General features: G+C 41.2%; 1 protein-coding gene across 8 annotated transcripts in view; it reads right to left on the bottom strand.

The window, feature by feature from the left end:
* The window catches only part of RPAP1 (RNA polymerase II associated protein 1), a 44,960-nt gene that overhangs the window by 12,554 nt on the left and 19,281 nt on the right, over nt 1-13,125 (bottom strand). For all 8 annotated transcript variants that reach the window (XR_015701931.1, XM_087746261.1, XM_087746254.1 and 5 more), the window contains 10 exons: nt 12,231-12,346; nt 11,714-11,812; nt 11,151-11,252; nt 10,192-10,359; nt 7,712-7,894; nt 5,786-5,920; nt 5,427-5,606; nt 3,278-3,435; nt 1,756-1,935; nt 784-985 (listed from right to left, as the gene is read on the bottom strand). Coding sequence is in view for 7 of the 8 variants with exons in the window: in XM_087746261.1 (XP_087602387.1) it covers nt 784-985; nt 1,756-1,935; nt 3,278-3,435; nt 5,427-5,606; nt 5,786-5,920; nt 7,712-7,894; nt 10,192-10,359; nt 11,151-11,252; nt 11,714-11,812; nt 12,231-12,346 (1,523 nt within the window). In the remaining variant the exon portion in view is untranslated. The remainder of the gene's footprint in view (nt 1-783; nt 986-1,755; nt 1,936-3,277; nt 3,436-5,426; nt 5,607-5,785; nt 5,921-7,711; nt 7,895-10,191; nt 10,360-11,150; nt 11,253-11,713; nt 11,813-12,230; nt 12,347-13,125) is intronic.

Consider the following 13,125-nt stretch of genomic DNA (forward strand, 5'->3'; position numbering starts at 1 on the left):
GAAGTGTGAATAACTACAGCCATTAAATTACCCCCACACCCTGAAGGCAGCTCTCCCAGGTCAGAACTCAGGCATGTCAGTGGGGCAGTAAAGAGGAAACTTGCATTTATCTTTAGAGCATGAATCTTTAAGATAGCTAAAGTATAAGACATTATTCTTCAACAGCATCACACTGATGTGTCACCTTCAGAAAACTCACTTTAAAAGATCGTCACATAATACAACTGTAACTGGGTTACAGAATTTGACCTTGAATGTCAGTGGGGCAGCAAATAAATTTATCTTTATTCTTTCCTATTGAAAGTTCATATGGCATGACCCTCAATGCTCAGTCTTCCGACCAGATTACTGCAGTGCAGCTGTCCACATGTAAACTCTCAGACCACAGCAAATGCAAAAATGCGCAACTTGATTTAGGCCACAAGGAGAAAGGACTGCCAAACTAAATTAGGTCATATTTGCTTCATGCTTTGGATCTCTGCAGTAAATCAGAACAGTCACAGCACTACCACATACCTTGATTGAGACTCTGAGCCCAAAGGAAGAAAGGACAAGAAAGGAAGACAGTGATATTTGACACTGCTAATGTGAAGGATCAGCAGACTTATCTGACCCTAAATACCATGCAGGCTAGATATGAGCTGTGGTAAACAAAATCTAGTCCTCAGCCAGATGCTTCAACATCTGTCTTTTTCAGCATTGCCTATAAGTTCAGGTTTTCAGAGGTAATACACAAGCTGATGCTGCTGAGAAGAAAAGACGCTCTGTATTTTCAGGCCTTACCTGTTGGCTGCAAGCACTGTAATAAACTCCCAGGTAGATCACGTAAGTTGTGGTCAGAGGCTGGAGAGTTTGCCAAGTTTCTGTCTGGGATATCTCCTGGAGGAATTTTTTCAGACTGGTCTTAACAAAGGGCTGTAAGCCTGACACTTGATTCCATGCTACTGGAGGAGGTGGAATCTGTTCACTATCTTCTGAGCTATTACTGAAACACAACAGAAGAATGACACAGGATAGGGAATATATCTCAGAAGCAATTGCCTCTCTAAACCATCATTTTTAATAGCAAGATTTCCAATTGCATATAGTCTGGAAGGCAATACCCGACAACAGCCACTAGGGGAAAAAAAGTCTTTGCACATTCCCACAGACCAGACCAAATCAATTTAGGCAGAAAGAACGAATGCAGAATCTACTCATGAAACCTGAAGTTTCTTCACCTGCACTACTCTGTCCTTGAGCTATGCTCTATTTTACCAGACACACTACCTCAGTATCCAGCTTTATTTAGAGTTTCTTGCTTTTCACCAGAAAAAGTACCCGTGTCTTCAGCAAATCCTACCGCTTTGATGTCCATCAAAACCAACAACCTCTTAATCCTGACCCATCTTGGTCTCTGCAGAGAGGTTCTTTCCTCCAAACCTCAGGGAGGTTACTTTTCCCCACAGGGAAGGTCAAAGGAATTTCCTAGCTCCTTTCAGCAGGGCACTTGGCTAACACTGTCCTTCTGCCCCAAAACTGAATGCAGATTTTTACTCCTGCCTCTTCCCAGGCTAGCAGGTATACAGCTGTCAGACTAGATACCCCTTCTGACCTTGCGTCAGAGGGAATACACCCCACCATGGAAGGGATCACATGCGGGACAGTAAACCATCCAAAATGAAGGAAAAAAAGAAGGTGACAGCCAGGTCTCCAAACCAAAGACAGGGAAGACAGGATGCCAGCTACTCAGAACTGGCAACAGCGAGGGCCTACCTGCTCAGCTTGGCCTGCAGCTCTGCCGTGTAGCCTGCTGTTTGCGTCACATGTATCAGCAGAGTAACTACTGCCGTAGCTCGCTGGACAGACAACTCAATCATAGGGCTCTTCCCACGGCAAGTGCTGAGCAACTCAGGCAGGGACTGCAGTATCCTCACCAGCACAGGGTAGAGATCCCTATAGTATGAATCACAGAACAGATGAAGTTGGAAGGGGTCTCTGGAGATCATCTATAGTTCAATGCCCTGCTCAAGCCAGGTCAGGTTTGAGCAAGTTTGCCCAGGAACATGTCCAGTTGGATTTTTAATATCTTCAAGGATGGAGAGTCCACAGTCTTCCTGTGAAACCTACTCCAGTGTTTGATCGCCTTCACAGTACAAATTTTTTTCTTACACTTAAGTGAAATCTCCTGTACTTCCATTTATGCCCATTGCTTCTGTACTTTCACTTCATACCACTGGAAGAACGTGGCTCTATCTTCTTTACACCCACTCATCACATATTTATGAAGATTGCTAAAATGAGATTATGAGAACCATCACCACCACCAAAATAACAAAAATAAACAGACATGGAAAAAAGATGACAAAGGAAGAACACGGTCACTCCAAATTCATCTGGATAGGACCTACCTAGTACTTTGCCTCCAAGCATTCCGATAATCTCTTGGAAAAACTACTTTTATTTTATTCTTGTTTCCCTAGTTCTCAAATTCTCGGCCAAAGTATCCACAGTTATAATAATGAAAATTTAAGGAATCTTCTGCTGTTTCTGTTTCCTCAACATTATTTACAGTGCTAAAAAATTATATACAGTTTTTACTCTTTATTAGCCAATACACCTGATTGGGCTGGAGAACACAAAATGCTGTTGTGGAGAGAGAATCTCCCTTCTGAAACTTAATACTGGCCTCCCTTTTACTCCTCTTCAGAGCAACTGCATAGCCATCTCTGTGCTTCCAAGTCAGTGCAATTACAGGAAGAAGATTCAATGCTTGAGGTAAATCAGACTTAGCCCAGTGCAGACCTTGACAGTCAAGCACAAGAACGTGTACTGAACTAAAAGTCGACACAGCATGCGGAGTTTGTCTGCATCAGTCTGCCTCACTTAGCATGCATGCTGGTGACTGCTGCCCACAGACTGCCTTTAGGTCATCAGATTCAATCCTAGGTGTGCTGCAAATTATGTGTCTTGATGTCACACAAGCACAGATTATTCTTGCCTTTAAGGGGAAAAAGATGCAGCTCTGAAAAGTTAGGGTGATCTACCATAGTACAGAGGAGAAACGACAAAATAGCAGTGCTTAAACACAGGAGATAAAGAACAACCAGAAAAAAGACAATACTCAACACAAATACCTTTAGAAACTGTGAGTGCAGGAGGCCAGAGAAAGGGAGATAAGACTCTCTGAAGGGAGTAGAGACTGAGCATGGAGATCCCTGTACTTGCCCCTCTGGAACAGGATGTCCATTTTCTCTGCTGTGCCCTCCACCCCCATTTCTCCAGGTTTGGACTGTACCTGTAGAGATCACAGGCCTGGCCATAGCCAGCCGCCACAGCCCACAACCGGAAGGCTTCGGTGCTTAGCCTGATGGCTTCTTCCCTTGGCAGGAGCAGATCGAGCGGGTCTTCAGCTATAAATCGACTTAATCGATTTTTCATTTCAAATTTGTTAAGCTGTAAAACAAACAAACAAAAGAACGAACAACAAAAAAGACAAAGGGATAAGAGACAACAGTTGCATGCATCACTACCTCATTACTTTGACACACCAAAAGAGCTGCAGATTTCAATTCAGCTCATTCTAAACTCCTCTTGCACTGTTCAAATCTGTCTTTATCTTGTGTAATCTTAAGGAGCATACTACAAAGGATCAATAAATGGTCAATGGCTATTAAGAGAGAAGTATTCCTGGAAGGGATGTCTAGGTGTTACCTAATCCATTCCTAACACAAATCAACTACACCTAAATCATTCCTGACGGAGGTTTGTCTAGCCCACACACACTCTTATTTTGGATGCTCTCTGCAGCATTTAACTGATTTTTTAAAAATATATAATTATCCTTCTTTCAGTAGTCATAAATAGAACTCTATTAGTCAAGATTACATGTAAAGATATATCTCATGAAAAACACCGTATACAAAAGTACTGAATTGATGCCGACATTCTTCTTGGGACGTCACACTAAGTGGCTTTCAGAGGTCCTACAACCTAAATCTTTCTATGATTCTGTGTTTATTTTATAAAAAGGGTACCTCCTACCTATTACTTTTATAAGATTATAGAATTTCGATGCCTTAGAAATGTTCTAAGGTTATTTCAGTATTGAATTAAGCATGACATGACTCATTTGCAGTTCTCTAGAAATAATTTTTATCCTCCCCAACAACTGGGTATTTTTGCTTAACCATAAAAAAAGAGCTTCTCTTTCCTTCTCCCACACATACAAAAGCTTGTGTGTGCTCTATCTAAACAAATGAGATAACAATGTCTTTTTCACAACACAAGGACATATAGATAATTTAAAATTCAAATGCTTTAGAGACATCTTGTAGGGAAATCAATGCACACCAGCAAGAAAGCAAAGGAGCTGATGAATCAAACTATGAATTCTGACACCCCTCCTACAGAACAAGGGGCAAAGTCAAATTTACTTCCAGAGGAGGAAGATGGAAGAATTTTGTTGTTAGTTAAAATAAATTCCTACATTGATAATTTTGATTTAGTTTTTTATTATCTTCCATTCCCACGTTTAAGTGCCTGTAACAAGCCATATGAGTGCAACAGAACAAAAGCCTGAGTGGCAGGAACCTTGTAAGCAATTTTTGCCTGCTCTGAAACACCTGGCGTACACAAAGCTTGAAATACAGTAAAATTCAGAGATTTTCTATTATGTTCCTAGCACCACTTAACAGCCTTTAAATATCCCACTATCCATTATCAGCACATTATTCTATGTATTTTATAGCACAGACTGGTGTTCTGCTGATGTTAGCAATTTCCTGGATGGGAATTTATTAGATGCTATTAACAATACTGAACCAAAAACCCTAAGAGGTGCTCATGACACTGTAATGCGTGCTGCTCTTGGTAGATGTTATGCATGTACAGAACCAGTGTGATGACCTATATGAGTGAATGCAATTATCTCTGAAGTGGAAAACCTGTCCAGAAGTAGATAAGAGGGGTTGGAAATACTGATAAATACCTCAGAGTTATTAAGACAAATGAATGGCAGGAAAGTTCAATCGGAGTTGTAAAACACAAGGATAGCGATTAAATCTCAGGTTTATACAGTCCTAAGCTGCCTATCACTGGAACGCAGGAGAGTACAGAGCATCACACACCAACGTGTGCTCTAAACATCTGCTGTTGGTCAGTATCACTGAGCTGTGCTATGTGATTTTGCATAACTGTGCTACATAAAAAAAAAAAAAAAGCAGAGAAAAGCTTGAGACAGCTCTTCTACTGGTACGCAGCAGAAGGCATCACTATTATGACGCCACCAACAAGTCCTTCAAAACACGCATATGCACCTTTTTCACAATGATTATTTCAGCTTCAGCTTAGTCACTTCCAATTAATCTCTCTATCTTTACTTAGAAAGTAAGACACAGAGAACAAAGGCCTTTGCAATTAGAAAAGCTCTTCTGAGAATCACTCACCAGTCTGGCTGTTGCATTTCGGCCTCCAGATGCCAACACTCTGATGAACTTCATAGCAGTGGCGCAAGCAACTCCATGGAGGCTGCTGAGTAAACACCCTGGTTCAGCCACTCGGGGATCCCACTGAGTAGGGAGAAATTCCCTGACAATGGTCTCAATCAACCGAGGACAGTCAAGCAGCTGCAGAGAAATAGCAGGCAGCATAAATAACTAAAGGTATGCAATTATGCAGACATGCAGAAGAAATGCAAAACACACAAGTTTGTCTAATCTCCTTGCCATAACTTTACCTGCTTCTTTCTTCCCTTTTTCAAACCTTTCTCTACTATTCCCGAGCTCCTGTACAGTGGGAGATTTACCTGGCTGCATGCTTCAGAGGAGTGCCTTGCTATGTGGGTGAGGATGTGCAGTATATCCACAACTACTGTTGGAACAGGTCGTACCACCTCCAGGATGTACCTCAGCCGGTGCTGGATCCGTGTCTTCAAAAGGCCCTGAAAGGAGGGGAAAAAAAAAAACCAAAACGAACAAACATCCATCATGCCCTTAACAATGGCTCCCTGAACTGCAGTTGCTGGAAGACAAAAGCAGATTCAATTACATCTTCTGCAGAGAGAGGGTTTTAAAATTACCAGTGGGGAAACAAAGAGATAAGTTTCTGCAGATTTGCCAGCGTGCTAGCAAATGCCCAAGAGTTAGCTCAAGAGAGCAGGAACAACTGAACTTCTGTTCTGAATCAAACCACTGGTGGGGTTTGGATACTTGTGTTTTCCAGAGTATGAAACTGTAAGTAACAGGGAACAGGAAAACAACCTTCCCTATAAAGCACTACTGAAACCTAATGTGGCTGAAAAGGGTTCTCATGCTCCTTGAATCATTTTGGCTAGACACTAGCTCCACCTAATGCAGCACTCTGTCTGATAGTACCTGTTATGTCAGAGAAAGCTGACAGAAGCAGAGAACAGACACCAATTCCTATTCTGCAGTAGGAAAAGAGATGCAGAGAGATGATGTGATTTTTATTTCATGGTTCACAGAGCAGAAGATCATGATCAGTGATGGTGCCAAGAAACAAATCTTCCATTTAAGTGACAGCGTCATGCATTCCTAGTTCTGGGAAAAGGCAACTCCACAACACCTGAGTTCGTAAGTACCGATACTTTTAAATCTAGCTAAGCAACGTTGTAGTTCTAGGCCTGACTGAGCCCAACTGCTAGTTTAAATACTCCTTTTCCAACTGTGTGCAGTAACTGGGTTGTAACAGCCAACAAGCAGGTGTGAAACAGAATTTCACAACAACTGGAACAGTGGAGAATTTTATCCCAAATATCTTCTGAGTTTAGGCCACTTGGAACAACTTAAAATCCAATATGCTGAACCACACAACTGTTTCCAGAATCACAAACTGATCTCTTCTATCTACAACTCTTTTATTAAGTTTTTTAAACAGTATCACCTAGTAGAATACATCTGAAATCGTGAAGCCTCTATACAAGACCAGATGCCCAAGTACAGTAATTCATTTGCCCAGTAAAGCTTTTAACTAAGTGCCACTCGAACGCAGGCTCAAGCACATGGACTAAGCAATGTGATTACAGTTTTTAATGATTGCAGCAGGCAAGAGAGTTGCATCGGCTCCACCAAGGTCGGGTTTGAGATAACAAAGATTGCTATTTTTAGATCTCCTATCAGGAATGGGGGATTAGGCTTAAATATGTGAGGAATTCCTTCCAAATGCTGTAACTCTTTATCTGAGAAATGCAAATATGAAGAATGAAATTGGGGAAACGCTAAGCAGTCATCTTATGCCAAATACAAAATAAGTGTCACTGTACAAATCTAACTAGTTCTGAACTACCTAGCTGTAAATCTCATGTTTAACTTCACAAAAGTGCATACAGACTCTTTAATAGTGGCTGGAACCTTTTCACTTTTAGCTCAAGTAGGTGAGCTTGAAAATCATGTCTGTTTGCAGTCTTTCAACAAATCTTACAAGGTCATCAGTGTTCTTGTTGCCAGTTTCCCTAGAGGAAGTTAGAGATGCTTAACGATACTGAAATCACACAGGTCAAGCCTCAACATTTTTAGAGATCAATAAAATTACCCTCCTGGTAATATAAGACAGAAACATAACATCCAACAGCCAGAGAAGAGTTCTAATTCTTGTTCAGAATGTTCTTAATAGCACACACAGGAGGACAACAGCACAATGTTTCAACAGCACACATAGCCACTGTGCAGAGCCTATTTTCCTAAAAAGATTTCAGGTCTAGCTCTGTGCTTACCTTTACAACATCATATCGGGCCACATCTGGATCTGGCTTGTTTTCATCCTTTAATTTTTTATCTTGAGACTTCTCTGTCCCATTTAATTCTTCCTCTTCCTCCTCTTCTTCCTCCTCATTGTTGGGGACAAAGGGGAACGCAGCCATCCCTTGGTACCATGAGAAAGTCCAATCAAGATAGTTCTATAAGGAGAGTAAAAGCACATAAAATAAAATTCTCACAAAGAAATCATGGAAGACAAAATATTTTCAAGGATGCTTTTGATTACAGAATGCTTTACTGATTCCCACCTAAACCCAGGAAAACAGGAACACAATAAAGGGTATTCTAAACATGTGCAAGTAGAATGCAACACTTTTTTACGGAAGTGATTTTAACCTATGACCCACACACACTTGTGAAACCATGAAAAGCAACTACTGTGAGGACAATTAAATCCAACCTGAATTAAACTCAGAAATGCAGCTTACCTGGAAAACATTTAAGATAAAACTAAATAAATAAACCACCAAGGCTCTAAAAGTTAAACTGCAATTCAGCATTTATTGACTCTATTCCCACTTCTGGATCTGTGTGGAACTTAGGTCACAAATAACACAGAATGGTCCTGTAAAAAATTGGTATGTTCAAATAGAGACTGCCTAGTGTATTTTTTCATGTTTGTTTGGCTTTTGTTTGAATGCCTCTCAGCTTCAGCAAATAAAAAAACCCCTGTTTTGTTCACAGCTAATGACAGCATCAGATACTTTCAAGTTCTAGGGCAATACTGCAATAAATGAGCTTTCAACTCTTCAGAGAGGGGATTGCTCCCATAGCAGATCCACTTCCCCCAAAATGTTTTAGAATATAAAAGACAGTCAAATTGAATGCTTGCACTACTTAACTGCTTTAAATTTCCATTTCCTGAACTGGCAATCAGAAATGACTACCACATTAGTCAGAAAAGAAGTGGTAGACTTCAACTAAACCCTGAGCAGTTTTGGAAAAATTCAAATGGAAGTGCCAAGGAAGCATAAGTTATCATCATAAAAAAAAAATTAAAAAGCAATATTAAACAAAGTTGGGAAGTGAGTGAATGACACGGTCAAAAGAGGCCTGACTTTAGCGGATGAAGCTGAGTCCATCTGGAATACAGAGTTTGGGACTATAGCCTGCCTTCCACCAAGAGAAGGAAAAGCACAAGACAGAGTATCTTGGTCTTCAAAGGAAACAAAGAGAAAGGTGCTTCCTTCCCATAGCCATTGATGAATGAACAGCATGATTTTTATGTGTGTTGATCTTCTGTGTTTATAGTGGGGATAAATCCTGTTTGCCTTCCAAATCCTGGAGCAAAAGGCCAGACTTCCATCCTTGTCCCTCCTTCAGAGACCTTCTGAAACTCAGCAGCATGAGACTCTAGGAAGGACACTCTGAGAAAAATATAGTGACACAGCACTCAACAGTGCTACTCTTGGCATCGAGAGTCAGCAGTCCCCACAAGACATCACACCACAAGCTTTGATCTGAGAATCAGAGCAGTGCAGACAGTTATAAAGCAGAGTAATATCTGAAGAAAGAAAAGCAGATTAAGAAGCTGATTCCTAGCATTCATTACCTACCATGGGTGGGCAGGACTCATCTAGCAGAACACCATTAGGCTCATAGCTTAGAAAAGGAGCAAGATGTGGAGAAATCTACCCAGTCCTTCATTTCTTTTGCCTCCCCACTAGGGAGAGCTCTAAAGGTCTGGGAAAAGTTGCAGGGGGCTTCTTGAGACCTGCCCACTCTTCTCTATCACCAGCCCCTTTGCAGTCTGACACAGGAGCAGTTTTCATGGAAGGAACTTGAAACACAGCCCACAGTATGCTTTGCCTATAATGGACTGCTTCTGTCCAACCAGGAAGACATCTTAATCTTGCTGCTCAGGGCTCTCTAATATCTCTGAACACCCAAAACAATTTTCAACCTTCTCACAGGAGAAAAAGCATCAAGGAGAAAACAGACACAGGAGAAGGCAAAATTAGGTATTTATCAGTGTAAGAAAAGCATGAGAGCAGTAGAAAATGGACAATGAGAGAAAAACAAAACAGCATCATTATGAGGCATAAGGAAAAGCAGGGAGAATATTTCACCTGTTCAGAAGGAGGAAAACTACAAAACAAGAAGCCAACAACATAAGAGGCCATATTAGAAAAAAAAAATTGTACATGTATGTTAGTAGTGGCCTGATCTAGATTGTAAAGATGTCAAAAGGAAAAAAACCTTAGCAGCCTGCACTGAACTTAATCATGGCGCAGAACTAATTCAAACAAGAGAAAAGATGTCTGAATCTTAGACTGGGATAACACACTCCCTTGTCTGCCCCAAAGCACAGCAATGGCACTCTATAGCTAACCCATCCACCAAGCCTTTGTTCAAGCTACTTACCATGTCTTCTCATTCTGATTCCTGTAAACAGCTCAGCATGAAATCAAACCCAGGCACTTAATGATTGTCTCACCTCATCATCAAGTGACACCAGCAGAGCCCGGAGAGCACCAACAGATGCTGCCATGACATTATCCACTGCATCATCCAGCGAGAAGCGCAGCAAGAAGAGAAACCCAGCATCAAGCAGCAGACGCAAAACGCTGCCCTTCAAGGAGGAAGCAAACTCTCCAGCCCTGGCCTGAAATGTATGCCACACAGAGCCAGTGTTAAAGCTGTGTCATCCCAACCGGGTTCATCTCAACATTCTGCATGCTTGCCTCTTCCCATTTCTACTGTAAAGCAGCTAAACTGTGTGCATGTTTTTTTTTCCTTTATTTTCTCCTCCTTTCATTCTACAGAGGCACGCAACTCCAGTTCCTTAATGGAGGAAACCTTTCTTTCTAAAGTCTGGACCCATCTTCTGACTTCACCTTGTCCTGCTCCATTGTTCTTCTCAAAACCACACTGTTTGTTCTTCTCTGCCTCCACTGCTGTTGGAGGGAAGTTTAGCGCTTCCCCTAAGAGTTAGGTGGAAATCTGCACAGAAGTAAATATTCGTTTTGCTTTATGCTATTGGCACATCGCTCTACAAGTAGGCTGGTTCATTTTCACCTCCTACAGAAAAAGTACATCATGAAGCTGGCTCAGACAACAGGAGCGAAAGGGTCATTGCCAAGGATAGGTTTGTCATGAAAGTAACACCAAAAAATAACTTGTGTTCAAAGCAACAACAGAACTGAAGTTGCAGCACTGCTGCTGAAAAACACTTGGAAGCATCTCCCACCAGAGGAACCTGAAACTCGGTTTGTTATGTCCTAACACTTAACTTTTCTAACAGTAAGGAGATCCTCAGTGAAAAAGAATGCCCTGATGGTGATTTTGCTCACCGTCATTCAATAGTAGAAAGCAAACAACTAGTACCAGCGAATCTAGGCCCTGATCCACCAGAAACTTGAATTATGGGGAGGAATTCCATGGAAAGTGACTTACCTTTTGAACAATACGACCCAAGACCTGTAGAGCCAGTGTCCTCTGTTGAATAACTTGGCTGCGAGACAAATGAAAGAGCTCTTGGAGAGAATAACCAGCCCTCTAAATGGGAGGGGGAAAAAAAAACAAAACTCAACAAAAAACTCAGCTATAGGTAAAAATAGGCCCCTTAAAATAAGATTAACTGTAAAATACTGCATAACGGGAAATCAACTGCAATGCAATGTTGTTTGCTGCTTGGTGGCAACTGCAAAAGAGATTCTGATCATTGATGTGACAGGAGAAAACTGACTTCTTAAGAAAAGGATGTATGTGCACCTTTTTCCAGCACCACAGATCCTTAATGCCATTAAAGAGAAAAAAGCATTAATGGAGTTTTCTGAAAGCAAAGCAGTTAATGCATACAGACCTAACTTCTCTTCAGGAGCTTGTTTCAAAAGAAAATCACCTGTCTGCACTTTCCTAAAGTTTTTGGCACTAAAAAGCCTTGGCACAAAAGGAATCTGCCAAATCAGACACAGAAAACGGAAATCAGTGTGCCCTTTCTACTACATTACACCTACCTCTGCCTCTTCTCCATGGTGATGCAGGCCTAAATGTGTTGGTAAATCAGCATCTGCAGGAATTAATTCTCCTTTTAAACTGAATCGAGCTTGCATTCCCTACAATAAAAGGGTGGAGGGAGAAAAAGATTATTTCTATTGCCTTTCACTCCATTCACCACTTAAAATACCACTTCTTACATCAACTGCTGGAAGGTGACAGCTCGAAAATTCCCTAGGTCAGGCCTCAAATTCCTAAAAAAATTTACTCCCCTCTTTCCTTTTTTCTTAGATTTCAGACCTGTTCCATCCCAGATTACAGTTGCGAGACTCTCACTTCCTAGCTCTCTTGAGCACTACAGACTGAATTGACCACATATCATCCCACCCTGGGGAAAAAACTGAGGAATCTCTCAGCCTGATGAAATCTTACAGATTGAGTAACCAGAGGACTAGTTTTTGAAGCCTTCAAAACTGTTACTGCTGAGAAGCATGATCCAGACATTAATATGAAAAATATCTGTTTCTGCTTTCAAACCTTTTTGGTTTTCTTCTGCCGGGGTGAGGGCAGATCCTTCGTCCATTCCAGCTTCTCAAACTCCACATTGTCCATGTGAATCCATTCCTTCTTGGGCTTCACAGGCAGATCATCCTCTTTGGGGGGGAGGAAAAATGGCAGTCTTACCTTCCAAGGCAGAGATGAAGAAAATACTATTCCCTCTTTGCCAGCCTACTTGGCTTAAAGGCTGCATCAAATATAGGAATCACGTAAAACAAGAAGAAAACAATTTTCAAACTGACTGTTGGCTGATGCATAAACATCAAAGGTTTAAAGCTGTTTTCATCTTTCATGAGAGCTAGAAGAGGAAGTAAACAGCACTGTAATGAAATTCACAGACAAGGCTAATTTGGGAGAAGTTGAACAGAAGTCAGGACACAAATAAGGCAAAGTGATCAGAACCAGGGCAGAAAAATAATACCAGCCCTACTTCTGAGAAAGAAAACTAATATCATCCAAGGAGAGGGGTGTTAGGGGAGATATGAAATGATTCAAAAGTACTAATGCAGAGAGGTCCAAGCAAATTATTGGAACCCAGTATGATTTCAGCCTAGATACAGTGGAGAGAGCACAAACACTACTATTCGTGCTTTTGTTGCATTTACAATGCTGCTCTTCATTCTGTGTCCCCCTCCAAAGGCTTCAGGAGATCAGCTCATTAAGAAAAGATCAAAACAGCTGAAAATTTACACAGCATGCCTGAGAAACAGCTCAGTGGGGAAACTGGACAGTTGAACAAGAATTTCAAAGGTGCAAGTACTAAGGGAAGAAATTACTGATTTAACTTCATAAAGAGCTTTGACTAGATGAATTTGAGAAATAAGACATTTATGCCTGACATCGCAAGAGTTGCCCTAGGAAAGAGACAGATCAG

The sequence above is a fragment of the Nipponia nippon genome, unplaced genomic scaffold (genome assembly GCF_047370975.1).
Source record: "Nipponia nippon isolate SJK-2023a ecotype South Korea unplaced genomic scaffold, ASM4737097v1 scaffold_10, whole genome shotgun sequence".
NCBI classification, from domain to species: Eukaryota; Metazoa; Chordata; class Aves; order Pelecaniformes; family Threskiornithidae; genus Nipponia; species Nipponia nippon.